This window comes from Dendropsophus ebraccatus, chromosome 2, assembly GCF_027789765.1.
Source record: "Dendropsophus ebraccatus isolate aDenEbr1 chromosome 2, aDenEbr1.pat, whole genome shotgun sequence".
In the NCBI taxonomy this organism is placed as follows: domain Eukaryota; kingdom Metazoa; phylum Chordata; class Amphibia; order Anura; family Hylidae; genus Dendropsophus; species Dendropsophus ebraccatus.
The window spans coordinates 138,047,810-138,071,007 of record NC_091455.1 but is presented as its reverse complement, the minus strand read 5'-3'; the positions used below and the strand labels follow the sequence as shown (position 1 = coordinate 138,071,007).

Here is a 23,198-nt window from a genome sequence, read left to right as displayed (position 1 = left end):
CACATATCGGGGAGCCGCCCAGATGACTACCTCCCCGCCTCTCCCTATCACGTGCTCGGGGGATTAAAGTGATTTTTTTTTTGTTATACAGCTCCTGCTGTAGCCGCGCCCGGTATGTGCCGCGGCTGATGTAGGAGCTGTATACAGTGGTTAGGGGATCCATATCAGCCCGGCCTTGTCTCCTTTCCCTACAATTGGCTATCCATTGCCTATTACAGGAAATCCATCTCTAGTAATAAAGAAAGCAACATGGAACACAGGAAGAGGTTGTGAAGCCCATCATGTGCCTTTTTGTTTCTATAGCATTTAGCACACCCAGACCATCAGTACTCTCTTGTCATCCTTATGCCATTTATAGTAATATGCTGTGTAAACCATCAGCCTAGCACAGTTGTCTGTTTACTACTTAGAGTCCAGAGTTTGCAGTGATGCCGCTCTTTATTCTGCTTACATAGCAAACCCAGTGCATTGGTAGCCCCTCCACATACCATCTATAGTAATGTACTGTATAAATATCACCAGCCCTGCCCAGGGCAAGCATATTTAGTTCACTTTCACCAACACTATGTCATGGCATAGCAGAGAAGAGTATGTAATGAGCTGTTTTTTCTTTTTTTGCTGTAATTGGCTAAAAAGTCAGATAGATGAATAATCTATATGTGTACATCTGGCAAACAGCTTAGACCCAGTCCTGCCCCCTGAAATGTAGTGAATGAGAAATATCTGTGTTCCATGGAGTAAGTCTCTATGGCTCTTTAACAGCAGTGAGAGCAATCAAATTAAAGGTTAAAGGGATTATCTTGGTTTATTCTAGAAGAAACAGCACTATTGCCCTCAGTTTGGGTATGTTTTTGCAGCTCAGCTACAAAACTATCCAGGTTTATGAAAGAAAAAAGTTTAAACACAACATAATAGAAACAATAGTAAACCATCTCTGCTTTTTATTCGGAAAGATCATCTTTATCTGACGCCTGACTGTGTTTGATGCCCTTCCAGTAGCTGCACAATTATATACAGCAACATTCTCCAAGCATAGTCAGAAACAAGATATACTATATTATCTACAAATTAGCATAAAACAACAGCGTCAAAGACAGCCCCAACCCCACAGCTAGGATAGGGGTTGATACGGATAATAATATTGAGTCCTAAAGAGGTAGATAACATACAGTTATGACCTAAGCAGGGCAGGGCCAGCAGTCACATCAAGTCACACACAAGGTTTATCTATGACTGACGTTTTAGTGCAAGTAGTCAGAAAGCTCTTATTGCCATTCCTGACATATCTGTTTTCTTGAATACTTGTATTTCCCAATAAATAACAATCCTGGAGTATTTCTTGTATCCTGGCTGTTTCTCAGTGGTTCCTCCTCAATGTTTATTAGTAAATTGACAAATGAACGACACATGAAGGAAAACTGAGCACCAACCTTGGCTCCAAAATACAATCCAAGATGTATTTAATACATAACAATAGAAACAGGGAAACAGGCATGCCTCAAAACTGACAACACCCAGCTGTAATTCATTAGAAAATTTACAGGAGGAACCACAAGGGAACAGCACAATATACAATTCTAATAAAAGATGCTCCAGAATTATTATTTTGTGAAGAATACCTATACAAGTGGCTATAGGTCTTCTTTACACACACTATGGGTAGAAGTTATTAATCCATCGGACAAGTGAAGTTTTGCTCAAAGTGGAGTCTCTAACCTGATACATTTTAACAGGTTACCATTCAACTGTATCAGAGAATTGCAATGAATAAGTTGCCTTTTTTTTTTTTGCTTTACACAAAACTAGAGAACCTGGTCCTAAAATATAGGATTATATCTGGTTTTACTAATAGTACCATATACACAAATGAGGTAACCAGGCAAGTATATACCTCTCATTATATAAGGCCTACATAATCCATTGCTTATCAAAGCCTGACAATAACTACATCACATATGTCTTTTAGCAAAAGCAAAGTTATAAACTTGTTAATCATGAAGCTGAATCACTCGCAGCATCTCCAGCTCCGAACTTATTTCTGTATTTATCTCCACTGAAAGTGACGTGTGCTTTTTGGACATGATGAAGTTTTCTTGGATGGGGGAAGACACAAATGTCAAATAGAAATCATTAAAACCGTACAATATGACAAAACCGCCTATAACAATGATTGGCAGGCAAGCTTCAGTTTAGTACTTACAGGCTGCAGAAGATAGATAAGAGATGATTCTTGAATCACTATTACTGGTATGGAGCAGATTTTGACAGCATGATAGAGTGTCTCCACTGAAGCCATAATCTGGTCAAAACGTCCCCCGAGTCCACCCAAAGCCACAATGACATCGACCTTACAAAGCAGAAAGAAATCATTTAGGATCAATAGAAAATACTATATCTGAAAAAACATTATACATTCCAAAAGGGGATTGTACAGGATATCCCAGTTATAGCAAGTGAAAAAGTAGTGAAAGTCATAGGAATGGATTACAATTGGAACTATGTGCATATACAGTATATAGTGGGGGGAATAGTCTGAACCATGTTTTATGAAATGAAATGATTTCGTCTTTTGTTACTTTGCATTTCCCTTTTTCCCAGAATTCCCAGGGGAGAATGAATGGCTTGCAATGAAAATCTCCATACATCTTTATGATGCTCTCCCTTAACGACATCGGGCGTAAGTATACGCCCCCGCAGGGTGGGCTTTAACGCAAACGGGCGTATACTTACGCCCGATGTTTCCCCGATCGCTGTGTGTTCACACACAGCGGTCGGGGAAGATGGCCTGCTATAATGTATAATATAATATAATATATTATGTATAGCAGGCCATCTCTGCTCGTCGGCACGGGGGGTGATTAACCCCCCCCCCCCCCCGTGCAGACGATCGCGCTGCTATATGCTGATCAATACAGATCAGCATATAGCAGCTAAATTCAGCTTTCCGGGTCATCGGTGACCCGGAAAGCAATGGCGATTGGTGCGGTCCGAGATAGCACCAATCGCCATAAGTGTCCCCACCAAAGATGGCGCCGATGCCACCCCCACGATCGCCGTGATAGGCCGGCCAGTACCAGCCGGCCCATCACGGCAATCATACTGTAAAAACACAGTTTTGCCGGGTTCTGAACCTTTCAGCTAGGTAGCGGTGCAGGTGTACCATACTCACCTGATCTGGGCGTCCGGAGCGAAGATCTGCGGTCCGCGCCGCCCTCGCTTCACTTCCGGGTTCGGTCGTCCAGCGTCGGAAATCTTCGGAAACGCTCGGGTCCTCGGGTTCGGCGGGTCTCGGCAATCTCCGGCAGCGTCGCTCAACTGCCCCCTAGCGGATAATCAGTGAATATCATTCACTGATCAGTTGCTTTGGGTTAAAAAGATTTTTTTTATTTTTCAAAAAAAAATGTTTTTAATTTTTTTGCGCCCTAACGCCGCTGAGTGCTGATCAGCATCGCACATAAGTGCGCCGCTGATCAGCAACTCCTCCATTTTGGCGTAGAGGCGTTTCCCCCCCCCCCCCCCCTATATCCTACCGCCACTGTCTGCTGATAAGTGCCGCACATAAGTGCGGCATTTATCAGCAGCTCCTTTCTTTGCGTAGGGATATTTTTTCTTCTTGTCAAAACACGTAAAAAACACTACACTACACCACACTACATGGAATAAAGTTTTACACTACACCAGAACACATTTACATACCCCATATATCAATCCCCGTATAAAGATGGCCCCCAGGGTGTTTTCGGCGTCAGAGGCATACGCTATTATTGCCTCCAACACCGAAAAAGCCAGTGAGGATGAATGGGGGGATCCTTCGTTCCTCAAAACATCCTCATCGTCCTTCTCATCCTGTGACGTGTCTGGGGGTAGCGTAGCGTACGCTGCCCCCCAGACACGTCTTTTACGCCAGAACCATCCCAATAAGAGATCACGGTATGGCGTGAAAATCTACAAACTCTGTGAGAGTACCTCAGGGTACACTTACAGATTTAGGGTACACTGCGGAATGGCGAAGGATAACCCTTTGTGCATTCCGCAGCTGGCACCCGCCGGCGGACTGATGGAGGCGCGCGTCTCCGCCCGTGTCATACTATAGATGCCATTCTATGCACGGGCGGATTCCGTTGTCCGTCCAAAGAATGAACACGTTCATTCTTTGGACAGAGGGCGGAATCCGCCCGTGCATAGAATGGAGTGTGACACGAGAGGAGATGCGCGCCTCCATCAGTCCGCCGGCGGGTGCCAGCTGCGGAATGCACAAAGGGTTATCCTTCGACATTCCGCAGTGTGCAGGTACCATTACAGTGTATGAAGGAAGGGACACCCGAATCCTGCCCCCAGATGCCCCCCCATCCTCGGAGTTAGTGGGGAGATCGTTTGGGAACTGATCTTCCCACTGCTGGATAAAGGTAACCACCTGTACGGGGATAACTTTTATAACAGCACCCCCTCTTCTGGTCCCTCGCTACCCGAGCTGCTGTAGCTTGCGGCACGATCCGAAAATATCAGAAGCCGTAATAGAGCCCTAATATTTAGCAGCCATGGAGCGGATCCAGCGCTTCTGGAAATGAGGGACCCCGTATCGCACCAGGACAACATTCTCCAGGTGACGTCCCCCACACTGAAAAACAGGAGACCCCAGAAGAAGTACAGAGTGTGGCGTAACAGGGGGATCAGGAAGGACACCATTTTCCAGTGTGACACCTGTCCTGATCACCCCGGCCTCTGCATACTGGATCGCTCCAAGGCGCACCACACGTCACTGGAGTTCTACATTATCTAAATTCTGTCCATTATTCCTATTTCAGGGGTCACGTTGATCCAGGGATTATTCTGATTGCCATTATGGAGTTGGGAAGGAATTTTTTCCCTATGATGAGGCTTCTGTCGTCTGCCTTACGAGGTTTTTTTTTGCCTTCCTCTGGATCAACACAGGTTGAATTTGATGGACACCTGTCATTTTCAACCTTATAAACTAATAATTGGCCTAATACCCCCAAATAAATTAGAATTGTCCCTTTTCCCCAGATAAATAGGTATGGCTGCCATTTCCTTTAGAGGATGCCATGATGCAATTACAAAGCCTCTGTGCGGCCAGGACAGTAGAAACCCCCCACAAGTGACCCCATTCTGGAAACTACACCCCATAAGGAATCTAACGAGGGGGGCAGGGGGGATATGGCCCCCTGGTGAAGGGCACATTTGTGGCGTGAAAATGAAAAAATTGTATTTTTTATTTTCACGGTACATGTTCCACATATGTGCCCGTCACCAGTGGGGTCCATATGTTCACTGTACCCCCTTGTTGGATTCCTTATGGGGTGTAGTTTCCATAATGGGGTCACTTGTTGGGGGTTTCTACTGTCCTGGCAGCACAGGAGCTTTTTAATTGCGACATGGCCTCCATCCTCCATTCCAGCCTCTAAATGGCGCTCTGTCCCTTTGGTGGCTTGCCCTGTGCCCATATGGCACATTATGTCCACATGTGGGGTATTTTCGTACTCAGGGGAAACTACCCTACACGTTTTGTGTTCACTTTCTTTTTTAACCCCTTGTGGAAAAGGAAAAAATCAAGGCTAGACTAACATATAGTGTAAAAAATGTTTACTTTTTACACTAAATTTGATTTTTTCATTTTCACAAATGTGGAACAATATGGCGTGAAAATAAAATATTAAATTTTTTACACTATGAGGCTAGGTTCACACTATGTATATGTCCGGCCGCATATTTTTTGCGGCCGGACATATACGTATGAAACTCCGGCCGGGACTTTACGCAAGTTGCGGCCGGATACGTACAGACCGCAAACTTACGCCCGTAGCGTACTTACGCTTCCCGAGCGCTCTTCGTAGAGATCTAACAGCGGTCTTTTACTTGGAAATCTTCGCCTAGCCCCGGACACCCCACAGAACCTTTTGGATCGGAACAAAAAGCTGGCAAAATGAAGAAATCACCACTACGTACGGGACCGCATGTTCTGCTACGGGCGTAAGTTACGGCATTTCCGTCCGGAAACAATGGTCTGGTTCATTTTTTACGGCGCCGCATACGATCCGGGCGTAAGTTCGTACGTAGTGTGAACTGTGCGCCCGTAGATCGTATACTTTCCATTGTACGCAAACTACGTAAGTTTCCGGCCGCTTATTCACGGAACGCGCTACGGCCGGAAACTTACGTAGTGTGAACGTAGCCTAATGTTGGTTTAGCCTTAAATTTTTCATTTTCACAAGAGGTTAAAAGAGAAAAAAACACACATAATGTGTAGAGGAATTTTCCCCGAGTCCGTAAATTCCCCACATGTGGACATAAAGCGCCATGTGGGTGCAGGGCAAGCCTCCGAAGGTAAGGAGCGCCATTTGGATTTTGGTGGTTGGATTTGGCCAGAATGGATGATGAACGCCATGTCGCATTTACAGAGCCCTCGTGCTGCCAAAACACTGGGAACAAGTGACCCCATTCTGGAAACTACACCCCTCAAGGAATCTAACAAGGGGTGCAGTGAGGATATGGACCCCTTGATGACGGGCACATTTGTGCCGTGAAAGTGAAAAAATGAAAATTTTCACTTTCACGTCACATTGTTCCACATTTGTGCCCATCACCAGTGGGGTCCATATCCTCATTGCACCCCTTGTTAGATTCCTTGAGGGGTGTAGTTTCCAGAATGGGGTCACTTGTGGGGGGTTTCCAGTGTTTTGGCAGCACGAGGGCTCTGTAAATGCGACATGACCCTTGAAATCCATTCCAGTAAAATACAGCTTCCAAAAGCCAATTGGCGCTCCTTTCCTTCGGAGGCTCGTCCTGCGCCCGCTTGGCACTTTATGTCCACATGTGGGGTATTTCTGTACTCGGGAGAAACTGCGCTACACGTTTTTTTGTTTTTTTTTTCTTTTATCCCCTTGTAAAAATGAAAAATGAAGGCTAGAACAACATTTTAGTGTAAAAAATAGAATTTTTCCTTTTTTACACCACATTGTTCTGAAAATCTGTGAAGCACCTGTGGGGTCCAGATGCTCACCGCACCCCTTGTTACATTCCTTGAGGGGTGTAGTTTTCTAAATGGTGTCCCTTTAGGGGTGTTTTTTAGGTTTTGGCACCCCAGAGCCTCTGCCAACCTGAAGTGGTACAGTCAAAAATGACCAAATATAACGGAGGCCTTGAAATTCACTAGGCGCTCCCTTATATCTGAGGCTTGTGGTTGCGTCAAATAGCGCAATAGGGCCACATATGGGGTATTTATATAAACTGCATAAACGGGGCAATCAATATTGGGGTGCATTTCTCTGGTAGTAGGTTCATAATTATGAAAGATATTGGATTACAATAAAATCTCTGCACAGAAAATAAAAATTTTCTAATTTCTTACACACTTAGCTTTTATTTCTGTGACTCCCCTAAAGGGTTAAAAACTTTTTGGATGTGCTTTTGCAGAGTTTGGGGGGTGCAGTTTCTGAAATGGGGTGCTTTGTGGGGCTTTCTAACATACAGTCCCCTCAAATACACTTTAAACCTGAACAGGTCCCTAAAAATATCTGATTTTGAAATTTTACTGAAAATTTGGAAAATTGCTGCTAATGTTTTAAGCTTTCTATTGTCTAAAAAAATGAAATATAGTTTAATAAAAAGCTACCAACATAAAGTAGACATGTTGCTAATGCTATTTAATATATAATTTATGTGGCATAACCATTTTCTGTATAAGCAGAAAGGTTTTAAAGTTGGAAAAATGCATTTTTTCACAATTTTTCACGTTATTTTGGTGTTTTTCATAAAGATTTGTTATAAGTATCGACTCCAATTTACCAGAAATGTAAAGTACAATATGTCACGAGAAAACAATCTCAGTATCGGCTGGATAGGTAAAAGCATCCCAAAGTTATTAATGAATAAAGTGACACTGGTCATATTCATAAAATTTGTCTCTGTCCTTAAGGCCATTTCAGGCTCTGTCCTTAAGGGGTTAAGGATAATAAGTATTCCTTTTCACTTATAAATATAAAGTCTATAACACAGGGAAAAAACAGGAATCTTTTTTTAAATGAAAACAATGATTAACCCACTGTGATGAAATGGGAAACAGGTTATGTTTCATGAAATTTTGGTGTATGCCATGTTAAAAGTTGCATATCTGCACGACCCAGCTCATGTGTGCACTATAAAATAAATGAATTATTTGTATGTAAGGGCCCTTTTACACGGAAAGATTATCTGACAGATTATCTGCCAAAGATTTGAAGCTAAAGCCAGGAATGGACTATAAACAGAGATCAGGTAATAAAGGAAAGCCTGAGATTTCTCCTCTTTTCAAATCCATTTCTGGTTTTGGCTTCAAATCTTTGGCAGATAATCTGTCAGATAATCTTTCCGTGTAAAAGGACCCTAAGTGTTATCAACTTCTGACTGATTCTTACAAGTCTTCTGACAAGATGGCATACAAAATAAAAGTAGTAAAATTAGATCTGGATTCACTTTAAATACATACATGCCTTAGGGTGTCTTTATACAGAGAGATTTATCCGACAGATTTTTAAAGCCAAAGCCACAGATGGATTTGAAAAGAGGACAAATCTTAGTCTTTTCTTTATGACCTGTTCCCTGCTCATATTCTGTTCCTGGCTTTAGCTTAAAAAAATCTGTCAGATAAACCTCTCTGTTTACCTCAGATCAGATACATTTCTCTGTGTAAAGGCACTCTTACTGTGTAGTTGTGGAAACTGCAAGGCAGGTGGAAATAGAATAATGGCGCACAACACATACATTTTAGCACATATGCACTAAAATTTCTCTGTGTCCAGAAATGTCACCAATTCATTTTTGCTCAGTTTGAACTGGGCCTTTGGCACACATTGCACTTGAAATAAATAAATTTTAGAACACACACATATATCTATATAACTTTTGGCGCATCTGAGCCAAAATGTATGTGCTATGCACCACTTTTCATTTCCAGCTGCTCGTTGTATTCCATGGCATTTATGAGTCTAAAGTGAAACCAAACACAATTTTACACGATGTGGAGACAAGTATTATTTTACTATATGCCCCAGTGGATGCCATCTTGTCAGAAGACTTGTCAAGTCTGTTTCTCCTAAGCTGTATGAGGTATCACACACTTTTTAACATGACATGGCAGGCATGGAGGTTTAGTAGAGGCCAACGGCTGCCATAAAAACATTTTAAATGCTGAAAATGCTGCAATCGCTATTGTTCATGGCATTTAAAAGGTATCTGTCCAAACCTGCTCTCTACCAGAGGTGCTGACAGTTTGCGGTCGTTGGCAGTCCCCTAGTGAGCAGGTTACCTTTTGTCTGTGGAGTTAATTATGCACAATCCCAGGTCTGCTACTGTAATAAAGAGTCAGAGGAGTTTTGGTTCAGCACTTGTGTCGTACTCTGGCACAGCTCCTTCCTTCTTCCTTCTCCCTCTTCATGAATAATCTCTTCTGCCCTCCCTCCTGTTTTCTGAAACTGTCAGCTTGTGTCTTAGATTGCGGATCAGTCCTCTGTATGTCTAAAAAAAAAAACACTCAGCTGTAGTTGAATCTTCTAGCCCAAATGTACTGGAGCCGTGGTCTGGGGGTAACTCACCTGTGTATAAACCAACAAGAGGTTTTTTTGTGTTTTTTTTTTCTTGGTTAGATTAACCTAATGGAGGGGTTTTTTGTTTTACTTTTTTTCTCATTGTATGGAAAAAATAATAATTTTAAATATAAATTGGATGTGAGTGGAAATTCTTTGCACTTTAAAAAAATGATACAATAATGAGAAAAAAAATGTATATCTAGATTTAATTTCCACAAGAGGAATCGAACTTGGGAAAAGCACAGGCTATTTACGCCTACATCCCAGCTCCAACAAATTTGGCCTGGGAGATTAAACTACATTGGAGTGTTTTTTTTTCTTTTCAGACAAAAATGGCTACAGAGGGCTGATCTGCAATCAGAGACACAAGCTGACAGGTGAGCGAGCAGGAGGCTGGGCCGCAGAGATTATTTACAAAGAAAAAGGAGAAGAGAGGAAGAAAGAGGCATGCCAGAGAGAGGCACAAACACTGAGCCACAACACCTCTTTGGCTCTTTATTACAGTAGAAGACCTGAGATTGTGAAAAATCCCTTCCACGGACAAATTACCAAAAGGTACCATGCTCACAAAGGGACTGTCAACTACAGCACACTGTCAGCACACCAGGTAGAGCCCTGTTGCTGATAGATTCCTTTTAAGGGGTAAAATTACCAAAATCAGTGTGATTGATGTCTGTCATTGACTGTAAGTATCAGCTGCTAATTGCAGCCATTGCTCTCTATCTATACAGTGAGTTTAGCTCATGGGCTTGCTTCCTAGACTTAGGGCCCTATTCCACCGGACGATTATCGTTCAGATTATCGGTTAATCGTTTGAATCTAAACGATAATCGTTCGTTTGAATAGCAGTTAACGATTAACAAATGAACAAGAAATCGTTGATCGCTTTATAAGACCTGGACCTATTTTTATCGTTGCTCGTTCGCAAATCGTTCGCATTGAATAAGACATCGTTCGGTCGTTTGCAGTAGATACGAATGCAATAGCGAACAAATAGCGAAGAAAAAACTATCGCAAATACGATCATAAGTAACGATTATCGTTCCATGGAAATGAGTGAACATTTTCAGGTCTTTCGCAATAGTGGTCGTTTAAGATCGTCCGGTTGAATAGGGCCCTTACTGTTTTACCACAACCTAAAAATATGTCACATATCGCCAAAGGATTGAGTAAAAAATAAAGACTTTTATGTAGTGATAGCTCCATGTAAGGATTTATTTTTATTTATACAGTACATTAAGTTAGATTTGTATCTCCTTGTGTTCTAGGTCTTTAGAGAATTAGTAGGTAGTCTCATTGCAACAATATCTGGCAAAAAAACAATAATTAATAGATGAGTTTTCTGTGTTTTCAGGTAACACTTACCATCATGACTGTGTAAGAAAATACGCGGAAACATATTTTATGTATTTACAATTTACCATGTAACAATATTTTGTATAGAAAAACTCACACCTAGGTATCTTATGCTTTATATATGTTTCCTTTTTTAGGAACTTTTCCAGCTCATTTGATAGAAGGGGGTTAGCTTATTTAAAAGTTTTTAGTAATAGGCATGGGGCCTTAGTATGTAAAAAAACAAAAACAAAAAAACATTTAGCACATATTTTTGGATAAAGTCTGTGAACTAAATATGGTGCAAGCTAGACAATCTCGGGAAAATCCTGATATTTAGGCTACATTCACACATTTCATAAACGGACCATATTTACAAGGAATGTGCCATGGACCAGATTTCAGAACTCCTGGCATCATTATTCAATATCATTTAGCATCTTCATGCTATTATACTGACAGATCTGTGTCAGAACAGTAGTGCGTAAATTTAAACTGTTTTAAGTAAAGTAGCTTACATTACTGAACTGTGCTCCTGCTGTTGCCATACAACAGTGCAGACTCTTTCCCACAATCCCCCTTGCTGCACATGAAGTGAAAATGAAATGCCAGTTCTAATCAGACAGATCATGTGTGGTCTATTTCTGCTTTAGCAAGATTAGACTGGTCTATTTAAAGTGCAATTTACTATCAGGGATAAGCCTGGTCTATTTTCTGTGGTGCTGATTTGTTTGTCTCAGAATTGTCTCTAAATGGTCTCTAAATAGTCTCATTAGCCCTGGTTTGCCTCCTAGGTAATGATCATTTTCTTCTCGATTCTTTTTTTTAGATTCAGTCATGCAGAGGATTATACCGGATTTATTTGGACTACGCCGATGACCAGCGGACTTTGATGTTCAATCAAATGGTCAACGAGAAGTGGGGGGGTGTTTTTAGTCTAATACATTTTTTTTTTTAGGTATGTTGTGTTTTCTTTCATTAATTTACAGGCTAAGTAGTGATCTTAGAAGTAAGAGCAGCTTGATAGACAGAATCCATTACAAAGTCGGGACTTAGTGTTAGCCGGTATAAAATGGCTAACACTAACCCCCCCTTTATTACCACAATACCCAATGCCAACAGGGATACTGGGAAGATCTGGGTGCCCGTAGTCCCGGAGCGCCAAAATTGGCGCTCCTGGACTGGGGGGCAGCAGGCTGGTAATATTAGGCTGGGGAGGGCCAAAATAAATGGCCCTTCCTACCCTGGTACTACTAGGCTGCTGTTGCTTGGTTTTTAACCTGGCTGGTTATGGAAAGGGGGAGGATCCTATGCATCCTATCCCATAGTGTGAACATAACTCAAAGTCCAAACAAGACTGGCCATTATGAGGTTAATGGGAGGTTTATTCACAAAAAATGTCCTACTTTCACTCAAAGATGGCAATTTTTCATATTTCTTTTTGACCAGTGTTCCTCTGCATTAGACTCAAAGGAAACCAATCAGCATACAGTGCAGGTATGATTGACAGGCAGAGAGGTCCATTAGTGGCCTCTCTGCCTGTCAATCATCTCCACGCTGTGCGCTTACAGGCAAAGGGCGGTGACTAGCCCCTAGCGGCTCCCCACTCAGATGAGTAGTTTACACCCCTCTCCCTGTCTCATACGACAGAATAAAACGTGTTTTTCTGCCTACTAAAGCTACTGCTGCAGCCAAGGCTGCTATGTGCCGCGAGCAGCACAGTAGCTCTAAACAGTGCTTGAGGGAACCATATCAGCACTGATCATGCTGATTGGTTCCCTTAAAATAGATCTCCTCTGGGGATAAATGTTTAGTAGGGATGGTCCGAACCTGCCGAGGTTCGGGTTCGTATGAACCCGAACGCTCGGCAGCAGATTCCCGCTGTCTGCCCGCTCCGTGGAGCGGGCGGATACAGCGGGAGGAACGCCTGGAAAACTGGAATACAGCCTATGGCTATGGCTGTATCCCAGTTTTTCAGGCGGTCCTTTCGCTGGATTCGCCAGCTCCATGGAGCGGGCAGACAGCGGGAATCATTACCAAGGGTTCGGGTTCGTACGAACCCGAAACGAACTCGGTTCAGACCATCCCTAATGTTTAGTACAAAGAGGTATTTTTGGTTGAACATATTTCACAGCAAAAGAGCCATTTTGCTCAATATGATCACATCTATAAAAGACTTTAAAGTGAATATGTATTGGGGATTAAATTATTCATTTTATCCTTCCTTAACAGGCTCTTAGGTCTTTTGGGAATTTTGTAATTAACATATAACTAAACTATAAAGAAAACATAAAGTTCACTGTATTCTACAACATAAGATTGCATTGATCATTTTTCTCCTGGTAATACTTTATGAATGGTTTTACTATTTAAAAGGGACCACTAAGAGCCAGAGTGAGCCCAAAGCAATAGCTTTCCCAATGGAGGATTTGGCCTATCCATAGAACACATAGATGTCTGCCTTAGTGGTACTTCTGCCAGCAATAACCGATGAAAGCCAGGATGTTATAAAACTAAACACACCAGTTTTTCAACCCCGATGGCCATCCATGTAGGGTTTTAAGGTAACCATTTTAAATTCCTGCATATCTGTTCTGAAAAGGTGAATTGCAACAGTAGTTTATAGCAAAGGTAATAACATTTAAGTATCATAAAAACTTCCAGAAATGGGCCCAGACCAATCTCTCTGAGAACAAAAACTGTCTGGCCTTAGACGATGCCTGCAGCCTCAGAGGGAGACTAATCAATTGTGCCTAAGGAGTACGCAAGGGAAAAGGTGCAGATTTTTGCACAAACATCTGCCTTTTTTTGTGGTGCTTGCCCCACTTGCCTGATTGGTGCACAAGGAGGGTGCGGCAAGGTGTGGAGGAGGTGTGTCATAGCAGAAATCTACAGCTGCTCTGAAGCAGGTGAAGATTGTTGAGCCTGTCATGCAACAGGCGCAGATCTGCCGGATTTACTAAGAAGCATGCGAGAATGTTAAGACTTCATAACTCTCCCTGATTTTCTGTACATGGCAAAAAAAAAAAATCAAATAACCCAAGAAGAGAACCCATTAAGCCCTTAAAGTGACACTGTCACCCCCAATAATCATTTTTCAATCTTTACAGGTGTGTGTAACCCGCCTATATCTCTCTGCATACCTGTAATTATTTTTCTGTGTCATGAGGTGGCTTTGCCTGAAATTGTAATTTGGCCGAGTATCTTCTAGTGCCACTGGGCGGGGCTTGGTCCCTGAAGCGCCACATAGCCCGGCCCATTACAGCACCGTTGACCAAGCCCCCTTGGGCACGTCATATGTCCTGGCCGCCGCTCCGTTTTGAGCCTCCTTGACGTGCGCGTCCACATCTCCCGCCGTCTTCCGCGTGCGGGAGCGTCATGTGGCGCGCAGGCGCAGAAGGTGACCGCCGGGTCACCCACAGCCGGGCTGTGCGTGCGGTCGCACAGCCCGCCGATTACACCGGCAGCACCGTCCCTTGTTGTTTGGGACTCTCCGGAGGCCTCGCTGCGGCTGTGAAACCCTCCTCACAGCCAGCAGGCGCAGCAGGCGCAGACATAGTGCGCAGGTGCACTGCGGCGGTCCTTTTCAGCACATGCGCACTATGTCTGCGCCTCGCTGCTGGCTGTGAGGAGGGTTTCACAGCCGCAGCGAGGCCTCCGGAGAGTCCCAAACAACAAGGGGCGGTGCGGCCGGTGTAATCGGCAGGCTGTGCGACCGCACGCACAGCCCAGCTGTGGGTGACCCGGCGGTCACCTTCTGCGCCTGCGCATGACGCTCCCGCACGCGGAAGACGGCGGGAAATGTGGACGCGCACGTCAAGGAGGCCTCAAAATAAAGCGGCGGCCGGGACATATGACGTGCCCAAGGGGGCGGGGCTATGTGGCGCTTCAGGGACCAAGCCCCGCCCAGTGGCGCTAGAAGATACTCGGCCAAATTACAATTTCAGGCAAAGCCACCTCATGAAACAGAAAAATAATTACAGGTATGCAGAGAGATATAGGCGGGTTACACACACCTGTAAAGATTGAAAAATGATTATTGGGGGTGACAGTGTCACTTTAAGGACCGGGCCTGAAATGGCCTTAAGGACCGGAGCAAATTTTATGAATATGACCTGTGTCACTTTATTCATTAATAACTTCGAGATGCTTTTACCTATCCGGCTGATTCTGAGTTTTCTCGTGACATATTGTACTTTACATTTCTGGTAAAATGGAGTCGATACTTATAACGAATCTTTATGAAAAAACCCAAAATAGCATAAAAATTGTGAAAAAATGCATTTTTCCAACTTTAAAACTTTTCTGCTTATACAGAAAATGGTTATACCACATAAATTATATATTAAATAGCATTACCAACATGTCTACTTTATGTTGGCAGCATTTATTAAACTATCTTTCATTTTTTTTAGACAATAGAAAGCGTAAAACATTAGCAGCAAATTTCCAAATTTTCAGTAAAATTTCAAAATCAGATATTTTTAGGGACCTGTTCAGGTTTAAAGTGTATTTGAGGGGACTGTGTGTTAGAAAGCCCCGCAAAGCACCCTATTTCAAAAACTGCACCCCCAAACTCTGCAAAAGCGCATCCAGAAAGTTTTTTAACCCTTTAGGGGAGTCACAGAAATAAAAGCTAAGTGTGTAAGAAATTTGAAAATTTTAATTTTCTGTGCAGAGGTTTTATTGTAATATTTTTCATAATTATGAACCTATTACCAGAGAAATGCACCCTAATATTTATTGCCCCATTTCTGCAGTTTATAGAAATACCCCATATGTGGCCCTATTGCGCTATTTGACGCAACAACAAGCCTCAGATATAAAGGAGTGCCTAGTGAATTTCAATTGCTCCGTTATATTTGGTCATTTCTGACTGTACCACTTCAGGTTGGCAGAGGCTCTGGGGTGCCAAAACCTAAAAAACACCCCTAAAGGGACACCATTTAGAAAACTACACCCCTCAAGGAATGTAACAAGGGGTGCAGTGAGCATTTGGACCCCACAGGTGCTTCACAGATTTTCCGAACAATGTGGCGTGAAAAAAGACAAAAGTATTTTTTACACTAAAATGTTGTTCTAGCCTTCAATTTTTCATTTTCTTAAAGGGATAAAAGGGGAAAAAAAAAAACACAAAACATGTAGCGCAGTTTCTCCCTAGTACGGAAATACCCCACATGTGGACATAAAGTGCCAAGCGGGCGCAGGACGAGCCTCCAAAGGGAAGGAGCGCCAATTGGCTTTTGGAAGCTGGATTTCACTGGAATGGATTTCAAGGGCCACGTCGCATTTACAGAGCCCTCGTGCTGCCAAAACACTGGAAACCCCCCACAAGTGACCCCATTCTGGAAACTACACCCCTCAAGAAATCTAAAAAGGGGTGCAGTGAGCATATGGACCCTACTGGTGACGGGCACAAATGTGGAACAATGTGACGTGAAAGTGAAAAATTAAATTTTTTCACTTTCACGGCACAAATGTGCCCGTCATCAAGGGGTCCATATCCTCATTGCACCCCTTGTTAGATTCCTTGAGGGGTGTAGTTTCCAGAATGGGGTCACTTGTGGGGGGTTTCCACTGTCTTGGCAGCACAAGTGCTCTGTAAATGCAACATGGCGTTCATCATTCATTCTAGCCAAATCCAACCTCCAAAATCCAAATGGCGCTCCTTCCCTTTGGAGGCTTCCCCTTGCCCACATGGCGCTTTATGGGTATTTACGGAAATTGCTCTACACATTTTGTGTTTTTTTTTCTCTTTTAACCCCTTGTGAAAATGATAAATTCAAGGCTAGACCAACATTACAGTGTAAAAAATGTAATATTTCATTTTCACGCCACATTGTTCCACATTTGTGCCCGTCATTAGTGGGGTCCATATGCTCACTCCACCCCTTGAGGGGTGTAATTTCCATAATGGGGTCACTTGTGGGGGGTTTCAACTGTCTTGGCAACACAGGGGCCTTTTAAATGCAACATGGCCCCTCGAAATCCATTTCAGCCAAAATCAGTCTCAAAAAACCAAATACTGCTCCTTCCCTTTGGAGGCTTACCTTGCACCCGCATGGCGCTTTATGTCCACATGTGGGGTATTTCCATACTCAGGGGAAATTGCTCTACACATTTTGTGTTTTTTTTTTATCTTTTAGTCCCTTGTGAAAATGAAAAAATCATGACAAGATCAATGATTTAGAGTAAAAATTTTAAAAAAATTACACTAAATGTTGGTCTAGCCTTGATTTTTTTTTTCCATTTCCACAAGGGGTTAAAAAGAAAATAAACGCAAAACGTGTAGGATAATTTCCCCTGAGTACGAACATACCCCACATGTGGACATAATGTGCCATATGGGCACAGGGCAAGCCACCAATGGGACAGAGAGCCATTTAGAGGCTGGAATGGAGGATGGAGGCCATGTCGCAATTACAAAGCTCCTGTGCTGCAAGGACAGTAGAAACCCCCCACAAGTGACCTCATTCTGCAAATTACACCCCATAAGGAATCTAACGAGGGGTGCAGTGAGCATATGGACCCCACTGGTAACAGGCACATATGTAGAACATGTGCCATGAAAATAAAAAATAAAATTTTTTTCATTTTCACGTCCCAAATGTGGCCGTCACCAGGGGGCCATATCCCCGCTGCCGCCCTTGTTAGATTCCTTATGGGGTGTAGTTTCCAGAATGGGGACATTTGTGGGGGGTTTCTACTGCCCTGGCAGGACAAAGGGTTTATAATTGCATCATGGCATCCTCTAATGGGAATGGCGGCCATACCTATTTAGCTGGGGAAAAGGGACAATTCTAATTTATTTGGGGGTATTAGGCCAATTATTAGTTTATAAAGTTGAAAATGACAGGTGTCCATCAAATTCAACCTGTGTTGATCCAGAGGAAGGCAAAAAAAAACCTTGTAAGGCAGACGACAGTAGCCTCATCACTGGGAAAAAATTCCTTCCCGACTCCATAATGGCAATCAGAATAATCCCCGGATCAACGTGACCCCTGAAATAGGAATAAGGGACAGAATTTAGATAATGTGGAACTCCAATGACGTGTGGTACGCCTTGAAGCGATCCAGTATGCAGAGGTGTTCACGACAGACGTCACACTGGAAAATGGCGTCCTTCCTGATCCCCCTGTTACGCCACACTCTGCACTTCTTCTGGGGTCTCCCGTTCTCCTGTGTGTGAGACGTCACCTGGAAAATGTTTCCCTGGTGCGATACGGGGTCCCTCATATCCAGAAGTGCTGGGTCCGCTCAATGGCTGCTAAATATTAGGGCTCTATTACTACTTCTGATATTTTCGGATCGTGCTACAGTAGCTCGGGCAGCGAGGGACCGGAAGAGGGGGTGCTAGTATAAAAGTTATCCCCGTACGGGTGGTAACCTTTATCCAGCAGTGGGATGATCAGTTCCCGAATGATCTCCCCACTAACTCTGAGGATGGTGGGGGGCATTGTGGGGGCTGGATTTGGGTGTTCCTTCCTTCATACACTCTAAGGGTACGTGCACACTGCGGAATGGCGAAGGATAACCCTTTGTGCATTCCGCAGCTGGCACCCACCGGTGGACTGATGCGGGCGCGCGTCTCCGTCCGTGTCATAGACACCATTCTATGCATGGGCGGATTCCGCTCTCCGTCCAATGTATTCATTCTTTGGACGGACGATGGAATGGGGGGGGTTAACAACCCCCCATGCCGACAGGGAGAGATGGCCTGCAGTGTATTTCTGCAGGCCATCTCTCCCAATCGCATGCGGCCTGTCCGCAGCGCCCTCTTAAAGGACCCGTGTACCGGTACGTCATGGGTCCTTAAGTGACAGTGATCCATGACGTACCGGTACGTCATGGGTCCTTAAGAGGTTAAGACCCACTTAAATATAGTTTTGGGAAACACTACATATTTTTGACCTTATTCTTAATCTACAAACCTGGGTGATTTCATCAGTGTGTTCCTTGGAAAGAGGTGACCCAGGACTGAAAATACCTGTCCTCAGGTTGTGCATAGTATCGCACTTTGTTTCTATTTATATCAATGGAACTGAGCTGCAGTACCACACACAAGCTCAAGACAAAAATGTAACACTTTACGAACACCAACAATATAAAGAAAACTTTCAAAAAAAAAAAATTTCATTGTTGATTTCAGAGCTTCACCATGTCAATTGTTGTCGAAGTGACTACCCTTTTACTAGCTCAATCACTAAGGCAATTTGGTCTTCCATAATGGCAAAAAAAAGACCAAATGCAGGAAGAGATGTCCCTTTGCATAGACTGGCCTATTGAACATGAAAGCTGATTGACCAACAGCCATACATGCATCTGTTCCATGGCCTAAGGCAAATGTAGTCGATAAATAAGGCCACCCCATCTGCTCAGAGTCAAATGCAGAAGCAAGAGATGCACAATAGGGCACTAAATAGAGCACTGAAGCTGCAAAATATAAGACAAGCATTGAATATGTATTTTTTTTTTTTTTAAATCATGACAGATACACTTTAAATTTTTCTTATAAATGTTAATAAGGTAGGCAGCAAATCACAAAAGCCGCTGTCTCTACCTACTGTAGATTAAAAAAAAAAAAAGACTCAAATTTAGGCTTATTGATATTTATATAGATAAACTAAGCCCTTTTCCTAGACTCTTGACTCTTCAAAACTCAAAGCACATGTTTCTCCAAACCAAGTGCATTAACACATTTTTAAAAATCTGTTTCAATAATACCCAATAATCCAAAGCCTGCAGCACATGAATGTCACTGCATAAGGAACAAAGCCTCACACTCCTAAATCTAACTAAAATGCTCCATGTGATTATTTTAGCCACGTAGCTAGATATTAAATGAAAAGACAGTAAATGTGGTCTTTTGTTAGACTAGTAAATCCATGTTGCAGTAAAGCCATGATGCTGAGCGTGCTGACAGCTCAGACACAAAGTAGAAAAAAAAAATCAGAAGGGCTTCAAAACTGATTAAAATACTTCATGGCCAGTGTGGAACAATGGATTTCTGTGGTCTACCAGTTTGATGCTTTTAAAGCAAAGAAAAGAGGCTGTTTCCGGGACTGAAAAGGAGAAAAGAAAGTTAATCAGATCTAACTTAAAACAAATGATCTGACAAAAGCAATAATAGTAAAGTACATTTTAATAAGCCAGTAAAATACAACCCCAGTGAATGTAGAAAAGTACAACGAGCGGCCGGAGAATAGGACTGTGAAGTTTTATATCCTTTTCTTGCAATAACAGTGCGGAGAGAAAACAAAGAATATGCCTGCTACCTGACAGCCAGTGTAAAATATCCTGTTGGGATCCCCAGTGCCAAGTCGTTTTAAATTTCAATACATGACTAATGAATCATAACTAAATGAAAGGCTGCATTCCCTCAGAACGTATAATGGTCATGTTTCTCAAAGGGACAAAGAGGAAAGGCAGGTTGTCAGGCAAGTGTAAATGTTTAAATTAAAAGCAGCTCTGCATAAAGGTTGTGTGGTTCTCTCTCATCATTTCAGATCAAAGATGCAAAAATGTTGCAAAGATCTGTCATATAATGAAACTGAACAGTCGAGAACAATAAACAAGAACTGGGGGGGGGGGATTTATTATGTCCTGTACACCAGTTTTCAGGCATATAAAAAAAATATTTTGATCAAACCTTTTTTATGCAAACAATTGTGGGAAGTCATGGCTTTTTGGGTTTTATGATTATATGACAAAAAAAAAAAAAAAAAAAAAAGAATTCGTGGTGACGGTTTTTCTAAGTTTATATCTACATGTAGTGTGTAGAATATCGTCTGGAGATGTTTACTGTGTCTATGTCAATGGGGCTTGCTGTAAAGCATATCACCAAATGCATGATAATGTACTAAAAGACAGATAGTAATAAGATTTCATTAGGGGCTTCACACATACCGGATTCGCAGCGGATTTCACGCTGCGAGTTTGTAGCAAAATCCGCTGCTAATCCTAGTAGTGTGAAGTTCTATGGGGTTACATACAGGGCTGTGGAGTCGGTAAGCCGGAGCTCAGACTTCAACTCTGACTCCTGAATTTTATCAGGACCGACTCAGACTCCCGACTCCTGCTCCTTCATTAATGGCCAGTCATATACCAGGGGAGTTAATTTATCACACTGGCTCAGAAGCTTCTCCCTAATGTCCTACATGATCCTGGGGCAACTTCTGAGGGAATAAGGAAAGATATAAAGCAGCTTCTCCTGTGTGTGCAGTAGATGCAGCCAGTCTCCAGCCTTCATGTCCTGAACTACTCACAACTAGACTAGATGGAGCAGGTGGTCTTTTCTGCTGACAGTCTTCTATATTTCTGACTAAATTTTTACCGTACACACAGAAATACTGCTACCAATGCCAGATACCTGTGATATAGAGGTCAGCCATAGTGATATACAGGGGGTCACACATAGTGATATAGAGGGGTCATTGTGGGTGTTGGGGCACGCCATAGTACGCGCGCACACACACACATGCGCGCGCACACACACACACACACACAGCCTGCTGCAGCCACAGCATAGACACACACACAGCCTGCTGCAGCCACAGCATAGACACACACACAGCCTGCTGCAGCCATAGCATACACACACACACACAGCCTGCTGCAGCCATAGCACACACACACACACACACACCCTGCTGCAACCATAGCGCGCACACAGACCCTGCTGCAACCATTGCGCGCGCACACACACACACCCTGCTGCAGCCATAGCATATACACACACAGCCTGCTGCAGCCATAACACACACATACATACAGCCTGCTGCAGCCATAGCACACACACACAGCTGCAGCCATAGCATACACACACACACACACACACACACAGCTGCAGCCACAGTACACCGAACAAAAACACCACATTGAGGACAGAGGTTGCTGCTACACTACTTATGTCTTCTCCTCCCCTATATTACACAGGATATCTTCATATTACACTGCTACTCATATACAGTCATCCAGCGTCCAGGAAGAGAACAGCACAGATCTCCCCCCACACAATGGACTCTTCCAGCTCAGAAACAAGTTGCCAAATAGTGACCGCCAACTTTTCCCCGACCACCCTTATCTAATAGGGCCAATGTCCTTAGAATGTTGCTCATAATATATAATGATGAGCAAAAATTCATATCAAAACTCATGTCTAAATTGTTCTAAGATTTTTTTTAAAGCTGGAGTCGGAGTCGATACATTTTTTCCGACTCCGACTCCAGCCAAAACTAGCTCAGACTCTGACTCCACAGCACTGGTTACATATCCGCAGCGGAATTTTCATTCTGCTGCGGATATGTAACACAGCCCCTTTAACCCCCCGGCCCAGAGCATACATTACCTGCTCGGACCGCGAAAATTCCACTGCGGATATGTAACCCCATAGAACTTCACACTACCAGGATTCGCTGAAAACTCACAGCATGAAATCTGCTGCGAATCTGGTACGTGTGAAGGTACCCTTATATAGTTTGTATTAATAGCATGTGTAAGCTTATTTCTCACACCTCTCTTGTATACCTATTTATTACACTTCTAAAATACAGAGCCACTTTTTATGGCAATACAAAAAAAGATACTGGACAATACTGAGGAGCTTGTTACTGCTACTCATGAACTACAGGACAGAGATTCCTGTAACCTATGAGAACGGAGGGGGGATGGGTACTCACAGTACCCGCTCTGCCATTCTACAACTTTATCGCAGATACAGTGAGCTTTGCCAGCTCACTGCCAGCTCAAAGATCCCAGGCTGAGTGGAAGGGATGGTGGCAGTGAGTGGGGCCTTCCTTTGGGGTGTGCAGGAACCCTGCTGGTAACCAATCCAGAATTCCAGACACTTTTCTGATGTGCATCAGGCATACAGAATTCCTGCGCTCCCATAGACTTCTATATGAGGGCGTCCATGCTGAAATCCTGACCAATTTACGGGAAGAGACACCCTTCAGGAAAAATCGTGAAGGGTGTTAGTCACTAAGATACCCCTATGGGTACAGAAATCCGTCCTCATTTCCTGATGAATTTTCTGGTTTTGTGAAGGGGGCCTAAGGGCAAGGAAACACATGGTACCTTTCATATATGCATCTGTGTTTCCAGTAAAAAAAAAAATTACTTTTTTTCTCTTGCACAATGTCAAAAAGTCACAGAGATGTCCTTTCAAGTCAAGTCTCTCTTTATCTAGGAGTCTTAGGACATCGACTGAGGATATTATGCCAAGCCAAACAATTTCTCCAAAAGGAAAGACTTCTCATCTGCAAACAGCTGTTTTGGGGTTGT

The 23,198-nt window shown here is 43.2% G+C and overlaps 1 protein-coding gene across 2 annotated transcripts in view; it reads right to left on the bottom strand.

Moving 5' to 3' along the window:
• Window positions 1–23,198, bottom strand: part of TPK1 (thiamin pyrophosphokinase 1) — a 429,239-nt gene that overhangs the window by 221,751 nt on the left and 184,290 nt on the right. Inside the window, exon 7 of one of the 2 annotated variants that reach the window (XM_069958392.1) lies at window positions 2,201–2,347. The exons of the other annotated variant lie outside the window; for it this stretch is intronic. Coding sequence (XP_069814493.1) covers window positions 2,201–2,347 — 147 coding nt within the window. The remainder of the gene's footprint in view (window positions 1–2,200; window positions 2,348–23,198) is intronic. 2 annotated transcript variants of the gene reach the window in all.